The following is an 18670-nucleotide window of genomic DNA, read 5'->3' as shown; positions in this document are numbered from 1 at the left end:
CTGCCTGTCCTGCCGGACACGGCAGAACGCGAGTTTTTTCTGGAAAAAACTTGCATCACTCCCACAAACAAATTTTTCGTAAGTAAAAAGTTTAGTCTTTTAATTGACAATATTGACAACACATATTAATAAACCTGTCTTTACTCAGAATATCGTCTCAGATTTCAATTCGAAGCTGTAAATCTAACACTGTAGGCAATCTCCCATGGTCTCCGCTCTGGCTCCGCCTCGAAAAACAATGGCTGCCGTTGCAGACGATACATTTATTTTCCCCTCCCAGTAACCCCTTAACCAATGATATGTACTTTGAGCTTAACTTGTCATGAGTATCTGGCAGTTTTCAGAAATAAAATCAGTGATTGGACGGCAAAGATATTAAGGCGGGTCTTATGGGTCTTTTTCGACCCATATTTGAATGGTCCGGCTGGATAGGGTTAAGAAGGGTGGAGAAGGTAGAAAAAAGTTTGTGGGGGTTTGAAGCGGTTGATTTTGAGTTGATTTTGTTCAGAAAGTAGAGGGTTTTAGCACCAGTTATGTGAGAAGAGAAGGATTTGAGGATCTTGGTCTCATCTGTCCATAGGATGTTGTTCCAGAACTGTACAGGCTCTTTTACATGTTTTTTTGGCAAACTCTAATCTGGTCTTCCTGTTTTTGAGACTCACCAATGGTTTACATCTTGTGGTGAACCCTCTGTATTTACTCTGGTGAAGTCTTCTCTTAATTGTTGACTTTGACACAGATACGCCTACCTCCTGGAGAGTGTTCTTGATCTGGCCAACTGTTGGGAAGGGGTTTTTCTTCACCAGGGAAAGAATTCTTCTGTCATCCACCACAGTTGTTTTCCGTGGTCTTCCGGGTCTTTTGGTGTTGCTGAGCTCACCAGTGCGTTCTTTCTTTTTAAGAATGTACCAAACAGTTGATTTGGCCACACCTAATGTTTTTGCTATCTCTCTGATAGGTTTGTTTTGATTTTTCAGCCTAACGATGGCTTGCTTCACTGATGGTGACAGCTCTTTGGACTTCATATTGAGAGTTGACAGCAACAGATTCCAAACACAAATACCATACTTGAAATGAACTCTAGACCTTTTATCTGCTCCTTGTCAATGAAATAACGAACTCCCTTTATGAGGGAATAACATACACCTGGCCATGGAACAGCTGAGCAGCAATTGTCCAATTACTTTTGGTCCCTTAAAAAGGGGGGGGGGGCACATATAAAATGTATTGTAATTCCTACACCGTTCACCTGATTTGGATGTAAATACCCTGAAATTAAAGCTGAAAGTCTGCACTTCAAGCACATCTTGATTGTTTCATTTCAAATCCATTGTGGTGGTATACACAGCCAAAATGATGAAAATTGTGTCAATGTCCAAATACTTATGGACCTAACTGTACATAGACATACCACTCCCTCCCAGTGACTGAGTCGCCACTTTCCTCAAGCCCCTTTGCTCCGGTGCCATCTCAATTTGATTATATGTGACAAATAAGAAAGACAAATAAGATTAATAAACTATTACATGAACAAATGCAACGAACCACAACTAAATCCATGTTTTTTCTAAAAGTAATGGTTCGCAAAATATCTCAGATTTACTGTAGCCTCCTCGGGGTGTTTTTTATGGTTTGTTTTTTTCCCCAAGTAGGCCTACGACTTGAGTCATTTTTCCAAGTGCGTTCTTAGGTCAACATTTCAAAAGAAACTCTTGTCTATAAATCAACATTACACTTGTGTCTTGCCTCTCATCGGCTAAGTTACAGTGGAGATGTTTGGAGACCATTGAAGTACCGCGCAGCAACACAAACAACAATGGAGGAGGAGAGAGAGAGATGGGCATTTTCGAGTTGGAAATACACAGTGATGCCGGTCTGACCACTTTTTTCAGTAACGAGTAATCTAACGCGTTACTTTTAAAATCAAGTAATCTGTAAAGTAACTAAGTTACTTTTTAAAGGAGTAATCAGTAATCATATTACTTTTTCAAAGTAACTGTGGCAACACTGGTTGTCCCAAATAAGTGAATGAACAAGTGAGGCTTGACCTAGTGTGGTCTGTGCATCTTGGCTTTACACATTGCAGACCAAACCTGAATGATGATGTGCTGCTAAGTTTGACGAAAGAAGAGAGAGAGGCTACATTACTTGTACTGAAACTGTGCTCTTCTCTCTTTCAATGCAGCAAAGCGGTCAATGACTTTTTTTATTGTGGCTGCATCAATACGATAAGCCCATCATTAGTAAAGTTAAATACAATTAAATTGCGATATCATCAAGTTCTGTGTTAATTTATTTTGCCACCATAATGTCAGCGTTGCCCTCTGCCCCCAGTCACATGAGATTGTTTGTATTCTCACACCGGTGCACTGCGAGTGAAGCTCGAGAGGGAAAACCCTTCCACTTTAACGTTACTTTTTGAAGTAATGGATATAATGACAAAGGCCCTGTGAATAGTAAAAAAAATCATCCACTGTCTCCAATAATGTGCAGCATCAGCTCATACGTGATTGTCATGAAACACTCTCACAAACAAAATCACGGTTTAGTAACACAGCCTGTTTGCGGGAAAGTAACAATAATTTAATTACTGTTTTTGCAATTGTAATCCCTTACTTTACTTGTTACTTGAAAAAAGTAATCGGATTACAGTAACGCGTTACTTCTAACGCATTACTGCCCATCACTGGTCATATTAGATCAAACGACTTGTCAACAACAGAAATATTTGTCTAAAAAACATTTTGGTCGTTATGGTTGATAACCTCGACAAATAGTTTCAGCCCTAGTAGTCAGGTATCCTGGACGCTGCTGGTGTTTCTGATTGGCTTTTGGGTGGCATTTAACTCAGTATAACTCAAGACAACTCTCAACTCGGCTCATAACTTACCTCCGTATGCCTGCGCCTCATCTATTAAATGTATATAGCGGGACAAGTTATCCCTTAGTTCTTAGCGTGAGAAATACAAGGTGTTGTGTGAGAGGGTAAGAAATTGTTGAAATGTTTGAGACTAGAGAGCCCTGAATCCTCGTCCTGGAGAGTTTTTTCAAAAACCATCCAGAAGATTTAGGTTTACTGTATACCTAGTTGTAATTAGCATAATTCAAGAACCCAATTTGGGTTACACGACCCACCACCTAAGCCTATTTTTGAGCCAGGAAAAACCCTGAATAGAATATCATAGTAGACTTAGTAGTAGTAGACTTACTTTATCTGATAGATAGGTGGTGCTGAACTAGGATAATCGTGTGGCAGCATTATCTAGTAATGGAAATAAAAGTTAGTGATCAAAGATATTCACATTTAATTTATTAAATTTAATGTAACTTATGTCTTACCTGTAAACGTGCTGAGTATTTGGGGTGTGGAAGATCATCCGATATTTTGATACAAAATGTTCTTGATGATTCGTCAATAACACACCATTCATCACCATATATAGAGGAAAGTGCCTCCACCTCTTCTTTCTAATGAGAAAAAAGGTAATGGTAACCAAGATATTATAATGACCATAACAAGGATATACGTAGGCCCACAACGATGCATATATTTGTTTTGTTCAATTGAGTGACAGAAAGACCACTTTTTCAATCTTGTATGTCTTTTTATCAGTCTTATCTAAATTGCTGGAACAGGATAATATTTCCTGTAATTTTGCCAAACATGTATGCATATTTTGTATATGAAACAGAATTTCTTTCAAGACGATACTATCCAGTAGCCTGGTTCTGCCCTCCTACGTACTTCCGCTCAATTTTGATTTTGCTTCTGTACTAGGTCTGGCCATGAGGTATGTAAGTCAGATGTCTCCGGTAGAATTTCTACCGGCAAATCAGCGAACAGAGGGAGTGGCTGAGAACGATGACGTTGATGTCGTGCGCTAGTTTGTGTTGTAATTCTGTAAAGGTGGCGGAGAAAGATGCGAGCGTAGCCATTCGGTCCGTTGTGGCAACACTGCCGAATATCTACAAACTAAAGCCAGAGCAAGAACAAGTTTTGTTGGTGGCCATGATGTTGTGGCCCTCCTCCCCACGGGGTTCGGGAACAGTTTAATTTTCCAGCTACAGTAGCTAGCTCTGTTACAATAGTGGTGAAGGAATTGGCTAAGGCGAACGCTAGCGATTGGTTATGGCATATCAGAGTGGCTCTGGGAAGATCCAATAGTTTTAAACTTCAACAGAGTACCCGCCTACAAGGAAGTCAACGCTTGTCAATGGAGCGAGGCCAGACTCTCTGTACAAATGAAATGTATGAGAGTCTGGTTAGGACCAGGCTAACTATCCAGTACAGGACTGCATAAAAATGCTCAAATGTAAACGTTTAAATAAAATTCACAGAGCCTGTTTGCGATGTTATTTCCTTTTTGGGATAGTATGAATTGCATGAAAAGAAAAATACTTAATAAAACAAATTGCAAATGTTTTTCCATAGTTTAAAGAGTGTAAAACATTCCAAACTAGAGAGGGTACAATTTCTGGGGAAATTGTAGGGTGTGCTTGCTTGCGTCGGTTGCACAGGGGTCCGTTTTTTAATGCCATTTTTACAATTGATATTTCTGTATATTTTATATAAAAATGCATACTTATTATTTATAAAGATTACATAGATTTAAAAGCATCTTTTTTTTGCTGCTCATTTACAACTCAAAATACGAGTGAAGTGTAGAATGAAATATATGTCTTCTCATTTCCCCTGCAAGAGGCAGCCTTATAGCTGAATCAAAACGAATAAATTTGGCAGACCGGTGTAAAAATTGACCTAATCTCTATGGCTTAAACGTCCTTTTAAGTTTTTCCCTTCTCGTGATATTTTCAGGCATTTAGCCTACTCATATTGCATTCATTCATTAATAAAGAACCCCCTTTGAAGATTATTCTACGACGTTACCGGCAGTAGAAGATGGAATCGCGATTCAAACAGTACCATCTGCTAACTGAAAATATGCCCCCAAAAACGTAAATAAGCTTGACATTTATTTAGTGGAAAATCGCTCATTCATAAAAAGCTCACTGGTAGCGATCATTGTCAGTAACAACGCAAAATGCGATATAGCCCTGTGTGGAGAAGCTGCCCCGGTAAATTGTACTACTACAGTATAGTACTAGACTACTGCTGTGTTCGTCTTGGTAGCGATTGCGTTGGTTGAATTTGATTTAACGTTCCGTTGTACGGTTTAGGCTGAAATTAATTATTTTCATGAACAGATTGACAAAGTTTAGGCTGTGGCAATGAAGTTCCGGTTAGTAGTCAGATAGTTTCACCTATTGAAAGACTTTTGGTTTAAGTAAGGGGAGTGCCGAACATGTTGTCGCCGTTTGACTTCCTAAACAGCTGTGTAGTTAGATGTTTTTGTAGTGTGTCTCGCGTAGGCTACAGCGTTGCAGTGAGCAACACTGGTTTGAAACCACAGGTAATGATAATTTCACCAACAAATCGTTTACTTGTAATGTAATGTCATAAATCCTACAACGAAAATTTATTTGAGGAATGTTCATTTTAACGATTGAAAACAGATGCATCATAGACCACTGTAGTATGTGTCGCCTGGGCAACAGAGGCTAATGTCATGATGCTAATGATTCAGTGAAATAGTAGACTACCGTTTCCGAAAGTAAATGTGGGCCTACTTTCTTAATAATATCAGCTAATATTGTACATTACATTTCACAATTGTGTTTCACATCACAAAGTAAAATGAGTAAATAGTTATCACCCTGGCCTCTTTGCTTGTGGCGTTTCTGCAGCTGCCTTGCAGTAAAGCTATAGTTAGCCTAGCTATCCCCCAAGTTAACAGATGCGAAACGAATGTTCTGCTACAGGTAGTCACGCGTGTTTTCGTCACGTTAGTGACGTAGTGACGTTAGTAACGTCAGTGACTGTGGCTAGCAAATTAGCCACCGTTAGCTTCACTTTTCGCCACAAAAACTTAACTTGAGCCTAAACCGTGCAACGGAGGGGAAATACAAATACAAGCAACTCAACCGCTACCAATACGAAACTTTTCAAACCTAGATTGTCTACGTAGTCCAAATATTGACTGAGACTTAGGGGGGCAAACATAAATAATAACTAGAAACGGCTGTTCCTGCGAAACAGCAGTGAGAATGCTGGGGAATGGGGATAGCTGACCATGCTAAAAAAGCGGAAAATTGTGAAAATTTTGTAGAAAGTTATAAGCTGAAGCGCCTGAAAGGTAATTTTGAAAGGGGCTGGAGCTGGACGGATGTATAAAACCACAGAAAAGCACAGATGACCTGCAGCAAGATGAAGGCAGAAAAGTACAGAAATAGAAGAAAAATGCAAAAGTACTGGAAGTTGGAAGGTACTGCTGTGAAAGGTATTTTTTAAAGGACCTGGAGCAAGATGAAGGCAGAAAACAGAAGAAAATAGAAGAAAAGAAGAAGAAAAATGCAAAACAATAAGGGCAAAAATTCAGAAATATGAGCTGCAGGAAAATTGGAAAATGTAGCAGAAAACCAGTTGCTGAAGTCTGGGTTGAACGAATTTGAAGGTAAAAGGACAACACTGGAATGACTTGAACTTGCTGGAAAAACGTAGCGACCGTCGGTCATTGGCAACAGACTGGCAACATTTCTAACCTAGAATCTAGGTTTCAGGTTCAAGACTGAGGAGAAAAATCATGTGTGCCTGCACACCCAGTCCTGTTCAGACACTTAATTTAAGATGACATCAAAATAATAATTCATAGTGCAGGGTTGCCAATGTTGTCGTTGTCCCTAGTGAGTTTTTTATACTTAAATAATAAGATCATGCTACATCTAACCAGCGGATCATTTCTTGCAAGTGTGTCAAAGTGGTATTTTTACAGACTGTATTAACACCATAGGCTTGATCAATAACCGAAGGCGTGAAGCTAGAGAGAGGATGCAATGGAAAATTTCCTACATAAGCTAGATCTACTGCTTCAAATTTAAAACGGAGACCATCTTTTGATTAAAGACAAGTTCCTTAACCTCTGTTGTCAATACAAATTAAATACTCTTCAGTTACGAAGCATTTGTTTGTAGCTAGGTAATGAATGATAGTTATTAGACCGTATGTGACCTGGTTTTGCCGTTCTATTAGCAGCCATGATGACAGTAGCGTCACTAGAATGTCCATAACTAACAAAAGATCAAATATCGAATCTGTCCGCTGTTCTACATTGCCCACATAATTACGTATATTTCATTCCAAGACTCTGCCGAAACCATAGATATCCTTTATGTGTCTGTGTGGGGTCAGAAATACAACTCCTTTGGCAGTTTCAAAAACGTTCATGGTGCGTGTCTGTTTGGTTGCCACGGTGATGGCGCAGCTGTGATAGCTAACGAGCTAGGCAGAGAGAAAAACGAACATGTACCTAGCATCCACACCTCAAACAAGTTGACTTAGACGCAAAACTACACGTCCAATCCAAAAAATAAGGATATTTTCCGAGACCCATATATATATATATATTTGCCGAAACCAGAGATGTCCTTTATATGTCTGTGCGGTCAGAAATATGTCTCTACAGGCAGTTTCGAAATCGTCTTCCTTCTTGCTTTCTCTGACGGATTTTACCCACCTCTCCATTGAAGTTAGTGAGAGAATTTGAAAGGCTGCTCTCGCTTCAAGGCTCCTAGCTAAAAATCTGTAAATGTGAGCTCTTTAGTAGTCACATTGGCTGAAAGAGGACAATGTCTCCTACATTTTAAGGTATAACTTGTTTCTGTAAGTAAAACTATATGAAAGTTAGAGGAATTTGTTTGACAATTTAGTTGAATATCAGAAAAAGAGCAGGCAGCTTGCTGCTCATTCATAAAAATCAAGAAGGAGCAAACATTTTAATGTATTTCAAACTGTCATAATTCAAAATTGGCTGAATATTTGAAAAAGCTGAATCATTAGGGAATAGCTGAATGTCTTGTGAACATTTTAAAGGTTGAATGGTGTCTCTAGCTGAAAGTAGGCTGAAGTAGTTACGTTTGAAAGAGGAGGAAGCTTTTTAATGATTTGAAAGGATTTACCATTACTTTTAATGGGAGAATAATTTGCACAAAAACCTTAATGTCTTAAAAGGTATAAAAGTGAGAAATACCAAAAGTCATAGCCAACATCTCCTGAAGGAGCTGAACGTTTTGATACAAATATTGTAGGAATCGGTGAAACTATGCAGGACTAGTTAAAGGCCAAAAAACGGCGGAAGAACTAAGAAGTTGAAAAACAATAGATGAGAATGTTGAACAGCATTCTCACAATAAAGAGAAACAGGAAAACAACAATAACTAGAAACGGCTGTTCCTGCGAAACAGCAGTGAGAATGCTGAAAACCTGAATGGGGATAGCTGACCATGCTAAAAAAGCGGAAAATTGTGAAACTTTAGTAGAAAGTTATAAGATGAAGCTTCAAAGCAACCGAAAGGTATTTTTGAAAGGGGCTGGTGCAGCATTCCAACAATGATTTGAAAGGATTTACCATTACTTTTAAAGGGAGAATAATTTGCACAAAAACCTTAATATTTAAAAAAGTATAAAAGTGATAAATGAGAAAATACCTGCAAGCTGAAAGCTGAAATTAATTTCAAAAATGTGTGAGTCACACAAAAGAGGCAGTGTGGAATCTGAACTGCATCATCTAACAACGCTAACAGCTAAAATAGCCTACAATGCGGGAGAAGCTGAAAGCTGAACTGTTAAACAGAAGAAGTAGGCTAGCTAGTCTTAACAAGAATATTATCGTTTTAACAGCTGAAATTATAGTTGGGATAGTAATAGCAGTAGCAGATGTAGCCTACCATTGAGTGTGTTTACTCGGCTTTCTTAGTAGGATTCAATGTGTTGATGGAATGAAACATACAGCAGTAGAGCCGATACAGGAAGACACGACGACACTTTGTTGCAGAAGGATGATGGTGCAAGTTTTGGCCGTGGAGCATACAACGATTAATAAAAAAGAATCATGTAGACGCGTTTATTGAGTAATCGCATAACTAATTACACATGTAAACGGAGTAATCGTATTATTGGTATAAACCGACAATTGCTAGTAATCGGGTTTCTCATGGTCAAGTAAACGTACCAATCACCTGTGTGAGAGACTGAGTGGTGCGTGTCTGTCGTTACGGTGATGGTGCAGCTATGATTGCTAACGCTCTGAGGGCAGAGAATAAGAGAAATGTAGATAGAATCCACACCTCAAACAAGATAACCTAGACGCAAAACTGTACGTCCAATCCAAAATATAAGGATATTTTCCGAGACCCAAGACTCTGCCGAAACCAGAGATATTCTTTATATGTCTGTGCAGTCAGAAATACGACTCTACCTGCAGTTTCAAAAACGTGTTCCTTTTGCTTTCCTGGTGCGTGTTTGTTTGGTTGCCACGGCGATGGAGCAGCTGTGATCGCTAACGAGCTAGGCAGAGAGAAAAACGAACATTTACCTAGCATCCACACCTCAAACAAGTTGACCTAGACGCAAAACTACACGTCCAATCAATAAAATGAGGATATTTTCCGAGACCCAAGACTCTGCCGAAAGTAGAGATGTCCTTTATATGTATGTGCGGTCAGAAATATGTCTCTACCGGCAGTTTCGAAATCGTCTTCCTTCCTGCTTTCTCTGACGGATTTTACCCACCTCCCCATTGAAGTTATTGAGAGAATTGTAAAGGCTGCTCTCGCTTCAAGGCTCATAGCTGAAAATCTGTAAATGTGAGCTCTTTAGTAGTTACATTGGCTGAAAGAGGACATTTTTTCCTACATTTTAAGGTATAACTTGTTTCTGTAAGTTAAACTATATGAACGTTAGAGGAATTTGTTTGACAATTTAGTTGATTATCAGAAAAAGAGCAGCCAACAGAGTGTGCCACTCTGCTGGCTGCTCATTCATTTCATAAAAATCAAGAAGGAGCAAACATTTTAATGTATTTCAAACTGTCATAATTCAAAATTGGCTGAATATTTGAAAAAGCTGAATCATTTGGGAATAGCTGAATGTCTTGTGAACATTTTAAAAGTTGAATGGTGTCTCTAGCTGAAAGTATGCTGAAGTAGTTACGTTTGAAAGAGGAGGAAGCTTTTTAATGATTTGAAAGGATTTACCATTACTTTTAATGGGAGAATAATTTGCACAAAAACCTTAATGTCTTAAAAAGTATAAAAGTGAGAAATACCAAAAGTCATAGCCAACATCTCCTGAAGGAGCTGAACGTTTTGATACAAAAATTGTAGGAATCGCTGAAAGTATGCAGGACTAGTTAAAGGCCAAAAAACGGCGGAAGAACTAAGAAGTTGAAAAACAATAGTGAGAATGCTGAACAGCATTCTCACAACTAGAGAGGGTTGCACAGGGGTCCGTTTTTTATTGAAATTTTTACAACTAATATTTCTGTATATTTAATATAAAAATGCATAGGGCCTACTTATTATTTATAAAGATTACATAGATTTAAAAGCATCTTTTTTTTGCTGCTCATTTACAACTCAAAATACGAGTTAAGTGTAGAATGAAATATGACGTCTTCTCATTTCCCCTGCAAGAGGCAGCCTCATAGCTGAATCAACGAATAAATTTGGCAGACCGGTGTAAAAATTGACCTAATCTCTATGACTTAAACGTCCTTTTAAGTTTTCCCTTCTCGTGATATTTTCAGGCATTTAGCCTACTCATATTGCATTCATTCATTAATAAAGAACCCCCTTTGAAGATTATTCTACGACGTTACCGGCAGAAGATAGAATCGCGATTCAAACAGTACCATCTGCTAACTGAAAATATGCCCCCAAAAACGTAAATAAGCTTGACATTTATTTAGTGGAAAATCGCTCATTCATAAAACGCTCACTGCTAGCGATCATTGTCAGTAACAACTCAAAATGCGATATAGCCCTGTGTGGAGAAGCTGCCCCGGTAAATTGTACTACTACGGTACAGTACAAGACTACTGCTGTGTTCGTCTTGGTAGCGATTGCGTTGGTTGAATTCGATTAAACGTTCCGTTGTACGGTTTAGGCTGAAATTAATTATTTTCATGAACAGATTGACAAAGTTTAGGCTGTGGCAATGAAGTTCAGGTTAGTAGTCAGATAGTTTCACCTATTGAAAGACTTTTGATTTAAGTAAGGGGAGTGCCGAACATGTTCTGTCGCCGTTTGACTTCCTAAACAGCTGTGTAGATGTTTTTCTCGTGTGTCTCGCGTAGGCTACAGTGTTGCAATGAACAACACTGGTTTGAAACCACAGGTAATGATAATTTCACCAACAAATCGTTTACTTGTAATGTCATAGTAAATCCTACAAAGAAAATTTATTTGTGAGGAATGTTTATTTTAACGATTGAAAACAGATGCATCATAGACCACTGTGGTATGTGTTGCCCGGGCAAAAGAGGCTAATGTCATGCTAATGCTTCAGTGAAATAGTAGACTACCGTTTCCGAAAGTAGATGTGGGCCTACTTCCTTAATAATATCAGCTAATATTGTACATTACATTTCATAATTGTGTTTCACATCACAAAGTAAAATGAGTAAATAGTTATCACCCTGGCCTCTTTGCTTGTGGCGTTTCTGCAGCTGCCTTGCAGTAAAGCTATAGTTAGCCTAGCTATCCCCCAAGTTAACAGATGCGAAACGAATGTTCTGCCAAAGGTAGTCACGCGTGTTTTCGTGACGTTAGTGACGTAGTGACGTTAGTAACGTCAGTGACTGTGGCTAGCAAATTAGCCACCGTTAGCTTCACTTTTCACCACAAAAACGCAATTTCTACTTAAAACATGCAACGGAACGTAAATAAAAATACAACCAACGCAATCGCTAACAAGACGAACCTTTTGACACCGCCGTTGTGTATGTAGTCCAAATATTGACTGATCCTTAGGGGGGCGAAAATAAATAATAATAAAAATAATAAATAAATATATATGTGAGAGAACAAAGGTTGTGCCCTTGCCGAAGGCAAAGCACACCCAATAAATATATATGTGAGAGCACAAAGGTTGTGCCCTTGCCGAAGGCAAAGCACACCCAATTAAAACCATAATGTAAGTCTCAATCGCAAATGGTTGGATTCGTCATTGCCAAGTTTGTGCTTAAATGTTTTTGTTAGGCCGAAGCTAGATTGCTACTGGCCAGCATCAAGTGAGCTAGCTAAATTACTATGCTTTAAAAATGGGTTCAGTCTACTCGGAATCAACCATGAGCAGAGCCATAGAGAGAAAGAGTTGTGTCAACTCCATTGCCTTCAATGAGACTGTTTTCTTTTCCAATATGGCCATTCATGGAGAACAGAAAAGTTCCAAAGTAGCCGCTTCGCTGAGAAACTGCTGTATGACGGCACTGTTCAAAGGTAAGAAGTAAAATTTGCACCATGTTTAATCTTTTTTCTATCTTATCACAGTCAAATGGCAGTAGCTAAATAGTTGTAGCATGTAATCTCATTTTCTGCCATCTAGTACATTTAACGTTGTTAGTTTAAAGTACTGAGATGTCATGCTAGCTAATAATGCTAACGTACTGCTACCAAAAACAATAGTTAAGGGGTTACTGTAGTCTAGCTGAACTAAATTAAACAATGTACTACAAAGTCAGTTGTGAGCTAATTATGTAGGCTAGTGTAATTGAGTGCATTATTTATATTTATGGAGAGACAATTTTGAATGTTACTATGTATTTAGTTGTTCTTTAGTTTACCTTAAACCATGAATATTACAGAGATCCCACAAGTCGGCCCATATCTTCAGCTAACAATACACATATTATTTTGTTCGTTAGTTACCAGAAAACTATTTTTGTAGAGCTCCGTAATCGCTTCGGTGTGTCTTTCCATTCATTTAAATCTCCCGCTCGGCTTTTTTCTGAAACATGAACAGACACATGAACCACGTGATCACTTATCTTTCTGACCCTCAGTTGACCCAATGCTTTAGATTGAAGACTTGTGGTGTATGATTTCCCCCTTTTTGAGAAATTCAGCAAAGTCAACAGATACAAACTAAGGTCCATTATCACTGACCAGTTCCTTTGTGTTCCCTTCCCGAGAGAAAACAGTGGTCAGGAACTGTATGACAGTAGACAGTGTCAACACAGGGAGTAAAGGCTACTTCAGGCCATTTACTGTAGTCCACCAATGTTATCGCAAATCTACAGTCAGCAGGTGCTATGTCAAATGGGCCTACAATGTCCACTGAAACCTTCTCTCAGGCAGCAGCTGGTAGACAGGTTGAAGCGGAGCATCATGTGTAATGGTCGTCTTATCGTTTTGTCTGCAAGTTGTACAGTTTTTTATTAGTATCTCTGTCTGACTGTCTATTTTGGGCCACCAGTAGAGTTCTCTGAGGCGTTGTTTTGTGCGAACAACACCTTGGTGTGTTTCATGAGCAATATCAATGAGTCTCTTTGCAATGACTCAGGCACGGGCAACCGATGAGTACCTCTGACAATACAGTCATCCATGACTGCCAGCTCATAGCGAATCAGGTAAAACGGTTGTAAGTCAGGGTCAAGTGCTTTCTTTTGTGAGGGCCAGCCTTTCCGTATCTGTACACGGAGCTTTGTGAACACAGGGCAGGCACGGCACGCAGACTGGAAGTCTTTTCCAGAAACAGCAATTAGGTCAGTCAAAATAGTCGCCACGGGTTAAAGAGTTTCCTGATTCAAGAACTTCATACAAATATTGCTTTTCATTATGGGATTATTACCTTGATCCGTCTTGCTGTATAATGAGGATTGATCATGTTATATGCAAGTGACACTGAATATTCAGTTCAATATGTGCTATTGCTGAGGTCAACCCATTAAATGTGCCTTCTGGGCATAAGAGTGACCAAGGTGAATTGTCTTAGAAATAAAAAAAACTTTTCTTAATGTAACGCAAAAGTAACTTAACGCCTTACTCTCTACAGCAAGTAACTAAGTAACGTAACTAGTTACTTTACAAGGAATGTAAACTAGTAACTGTAATTAGTTACTTTAAAAAGTTACGTTACCCAACTCTGATTAACATACCCCTCGGTTTCAAGTAAGCTCCCGACATGAGTCAGGACATTAGTTATCATTAGCTAGTCAGGTGGTTGAGCGGTTAGGGAAGCGGGCTAGTAATCAGAAGGTTGCCAGTTCGATTCCCGGCCGTGCAAAATGACGTTGTGTCCTTGGGCAAGGCACTTCACCCTACTTGCCTCGGGGGGAATGTCCCTGTACTTACTGTAAGTCGCTCTGGATAAGAGCGTCTGCTAAATGACTAAATGTAAATGTAGCTAGGTGGTTGATTGAACCGCAACGATAGCACATGTGAGTAGCATTTCCTTGCTTCTCATTTGGTTTCTTTGTATATTTTGGCTGTCCCGCTCTTTTTTTTACATGAACGACAGCTACATGCTTAGCGTCGCCATCTGTAATTCTTTTAGCATCAGCTATAGCAGCTTCTGTTTGCGTAGCTATTTCCAATGTCCTGTCCAACGTCAATGTATCCTGCATTAGCAGCCTTTCACGAATACGAGGTAGATTTGTTTTCTCTACAATCTGATCGCACAGCATTTCAGTCTCCATCTTGCCGAACTTGCAGTCTTTCACCAGTTCGTGCAGCGCTGCAACATAGTGATCGGTCGACTCACCAACAGCTTGAGCTTGTTGTCTGAAACGTCATCTTTCGGCGACAACGTTCAATTTGGGAGTGAAAAACTTTAACGCAAGCACAGTTCCCTCATAGGTATCAGCAGTGAGTGGCAAGGTGTCAGGGCTGGACTGGGACAAAAAAATGGGCCTGGCATTTTTGCTCAGACCGGGCCACCGGTCGGACACCACCCACCAGTACACCAAAATAGTTAAGAGATGTGATTGGGCCAGCCCAGTGAACCAATGGGCTGCTGTCCTGCTTTATGGGTTGGTCGTTGGCCAATTTTAAGTTTATAAAAAAAAAATAGAGAGAGATTTATATATATATAAAATATCATATTGGCCCCAAGTGCATTTTCCCGGTATGCCAGATTACCACTCCAGGCCTGCAAATTGTTGTAGATTTGGTTTCCTTCTGTTCCTAAGCAGTGAATAGCAGGGCTCTTTTCCTCTCAGCAGAAAAAGCATCTCCCCCAATAGCCAGCAGGTAGATGTCGAACAACTTCTTCCATACACGTTGACATGTGTAAAAACTTTTTATTATATTACTCAAAGTCTCTGCTAATCTGTCGATACTAGGGAGTCCCAGCCGGGCTAGCTAGCTAGTTACCACAGAACGAAGTTACGTAATGTGACTAGACTGAATTTGAAAGTACAAGCACCAACAACTTCGGCAACCTTGCGCCATGCATAATTTTTTTTAAATTAACATCTCTGTACGAATACAGCTATGTATCGTACAGGACTGGGTTACGAGAAACAAGAAAACACTACGATTGGCCATCGCTAGCGAAAATCGCTCCTCATTTGCATAAAGTTGAGAAAATTTCAACTCGGTCGCATTGCTACCCACAATGCACCACGCAAGCGATTCGCCTGGCTCCATAGAAAATGAATGGAAAACATGTTGTCGCTCGCATCGCGTCGCTGCAGTGTGAACGCACTGTTAGGATTCGAGCGACTTTGACAATGGCCAAATTGTGATAGCTAGATGACTGGGCTCTTGCAGCTCTTGTGCAAGATAGATTATATATATCTAAGTATCTACTTTGCATTATCAGGCTATTTCTAGCCAGCATTGTTTCTAGGTTGTTGCTATGCATGTAGCCTATTTGGAAGTAGTACAATTACAGGTCTGTTGGAAATGTTTTTTTTTTTGTGGTTTCATAATTAAACAGACAATAAAACACTGCTAAACTTAATGCTGATTTGACACTAACTAAAAATGTTTAAACTAGCACTAATATCAAAAAGGTTGCTGACCCTTGAGCTACAGTATGACTTTTTCTTTCAAAGCTTACTTACTTGAGACTGAAGAGATCCTTCATTTTCTGCAGCCACATATGCCATTTTATAGCAAACTAAACTAGGACTAAACAATAATACATCTACTAATAAACATCTACTAAATAAGTCATATTATTGTAAAACATTGCTTTGAGAAAGTTAAAGGATCATTACAGGGTAACTGCAAGAAACGGCTTTTCTTCTTTTTTTACATTCCAGAGCAGTTGGAAACCAAGGTAAAGACACTTTACTGCCATCTACTGCATTGGAGTGAAATGGAATTTCATCTACTGAAATTTGGACCGTCCCTCTGAACAATGCCAGAGACATAAAATAAAAAATGTCTCTGGCATTGTTCACACTGAATAATACGCATACGTAAGTAAATGTTTTGATTTCAATTGCAATGAATATAAAAAAAGGTCATTACGAAAGTACTAATGCTCTTTTAATAGGCTATATACCCCTTGATATGTACGGATGTATGGTGCATAACAAAATAATAAACTAATCTAGCATAATAAATACATTTAAAATCATAATAACATCTCCACAATAATACTGGTAGTTACTCCGGCCAACCGACCCGGCCCCACATTACAGTTTTTCTCCATTGCTTTGGCTCAATTCTTGAAACAGAAATTACATTCTCACAGCTCTAAGTGCATTGGGCAATATAGCCTATATGGTTCAGCACAACTACATAGATCACCTTCAAATGGTCATATCTCATCCAAAACAGTTAACTCATGCTTCAAAACCAAATCATTTTCTCATATAAATAGTCAGTGCCCCCAAAATGAAAAGTCCCTTTGGCATTGTGTAAACACTGCAGGTCAAAATGTTTAGATGTTTTGACAGTATGGCAGTGGACCTTAGAAATGTCCCTCGTGCACTGTGCTACAGTTACTGTGGTAGATGTTTTCTTTCCAGAATACTATGTGTCTTCAATCTACCCAGACGCTCCCATGTTACCCCGCTCCTCATCTCTCTCCACTGGCTTCCCATCACGGCCCGTATCAGATTCAAGACCCTGGTACTGACCTTCCGAGCGGTGAACGGGACTGTACCCGACTACATCAAGTCCCTCCTCTAGCCTTACACCCCACCCACCACCTACGGTTTTCTTCTGACAACCGTCTGGTGGTCCCACCTCTCAAGAGCGCCCGCTCCCAACCCAAGCTCTTCTCCTGTCTGGCCACCCAATGGTGGAATCACCTCCCCACCTCCACCTTCAAGAAAAGGCTAAAGACGCACTTGTTCTGGGAGTACAACGGTACTTAGGATTGATTTGCTGGACCTGATGTTAGTTTCCTCCAGGAACACAATGACACTTATTGAGGGACTTGTTGCTCTTGTTGGTTAGTTCTAACTGATTTACTGTAACTTTGTTACAGTAAATCACAGTTGTACTCGCTGTGAATTATATTACGTATTGTTGCTTGCTTTCCTACAGGTACAGTCTTGCACTTGTGAGGTTCATGTTGCTTACATGTAATTGTAACTTGTTTAGTAACTACATGCTCTTATGTTTCTTCCCATTGGCACTTATTTGCTTTTCACAATGAATGCATCATGTTTTGGCTACCCACAATGTTTTTGGGGCTACCTCGTTGTTTATGATCATTGACCTATGCACTTTTGTAAAGCTCTCTCTTGGAAGTCACTTTGGATAAAAGTGTCTGCTAAATGAATAAATATTAAATGTAAATGTGTATCAATCAGAAAAAAGATTACAATAATTCAAGAGTAGCCTACAAGGTTTCACATCACATATTGCACTCACACTGCTATGGAAATTATTACTGTAATTGCCATACATCATGGTTACTGTAACAGGAAACATGTACAGCACAATATACTGTCATACAATAAGCACATCAAAACTAACATTATGTATAACCTACACTAACAACACATACAGTAAGAAAGTAAAGCAAAGCTGGAGTTTCACTAGTTGTCGTCCTCACTCCAGCTAATGCAACAGGGGAAGAATCATTGTGCATGCTGCAACCATCCCCTACACTGATCTGCTGTGACATCATTACAAGCAGCATCCATTGCCTGGAGCAGGGACCTCTGGTTTTGAGCCCGATGCTCATAGACCCTCCACCTCTATGCAGAAAAAAACTTCTCGATAGGATTGAGGAATGGGGAGTAAGGTGATAAGAGCACCATCAGCATTCTTGGATGGGCAGTGAACCCTGATGAGTGGGCCACGGTGGAAGCTTACATTGTCCCACACGATGACAAATGTAAGCAAGTGAGGCCCTACCAAACCCCTCTTATTTAGAGGGATAAGATCGGAGTGCAGGCGGTCCAAGAATACCAGGTGCTTCTGGGTATTGTATGGGCCAAGACTGGGAATGTGGGTGACTACACCATTCTCTGAAAGCATGGCAGCACACATGGTGATGTTGCCCCCGAGCTGGCCTGGGACAAGCTCTATATATTTGATGGCTGCATTTATACTCCTGGATAGCTCCTGTCAGCTAACTAAACTTACTGTGTGATTGGTGATCGGATGTGTCCCCTTGTTTAGTAAAGTTCTAGTTGCACCTGACAAAGATTGTAAGCAGATGATCCAAGAGATCCATATTACAGTATATACCATGATGTTTTTCATGGTATTATGTGCCTGAAAGATTTTGACAGTGGAGTGAACTATTGTGCAGGTGATGATGTACACAAGGAAATTATGCCAACATGTTTTGCAGAGAATAACCACTTGACTGAGAAGCAACAGTCAGTTTAGACCAGCAAGATATATTCAATTGGTAATTGGC

General features: G+C 39.6%; 1 protein-coding gene across 1 annotated transcript in view; it reads right to left on the bottom strand.

Annotated features, from left to right (window-relative positions):
• The window catches only part of impact (impact RWD domain protein), a 46605-nt gene extending 30543 nt beyond the window's left edge, over nucleotides 1–16062 (bottom strand). Inside the window, exons 1-3 of the mRNA XM_067230692.1 lie at nucleotides 15903–16062; nucleotides 3340–3468; nucleotides 3210–3262 (exon numbers count right to left, since the gene is read on the bottom strand). Coding sequence (XP_067086793.1) covers nucleotides 3210–3262; nucleotides 3340–3468; nucleotides 15903–15947 — 227 coding nt within the window. The 5' untranslated portion in view covers nucleotides 15948–16062. The remainder of the gene's footprint in view (nucleotides 1–3209; nucleotides 3263–3339; nucleotides 3469–15902) is intronic.
• Between the last annotated feature and the right edge of the window lie 2608 nt (nucleotides 16063–18670).

The sequence above is a fragment of the Osmerus mordax genome, chromosome 27, assembly GCF_038355195.1.
Source record: "Osmerus mordax isolate fOsmMor3 chromosome 27, fOsmMor3.pri, whole genome shotgun sequence".
Taxonomy (NCBI): domain Eukaryota; kingdom Metazoa; phylum Chordata; class Actinopteri; order Osmeriformes; family Osmeridae; genus Osmerus; species Osmerus mordax.
The sequence above is the reverse complement of the archived record's forward strand: the minus strand, read 5'-3'. Positions and strand labels throughout refer to the sequence as shown.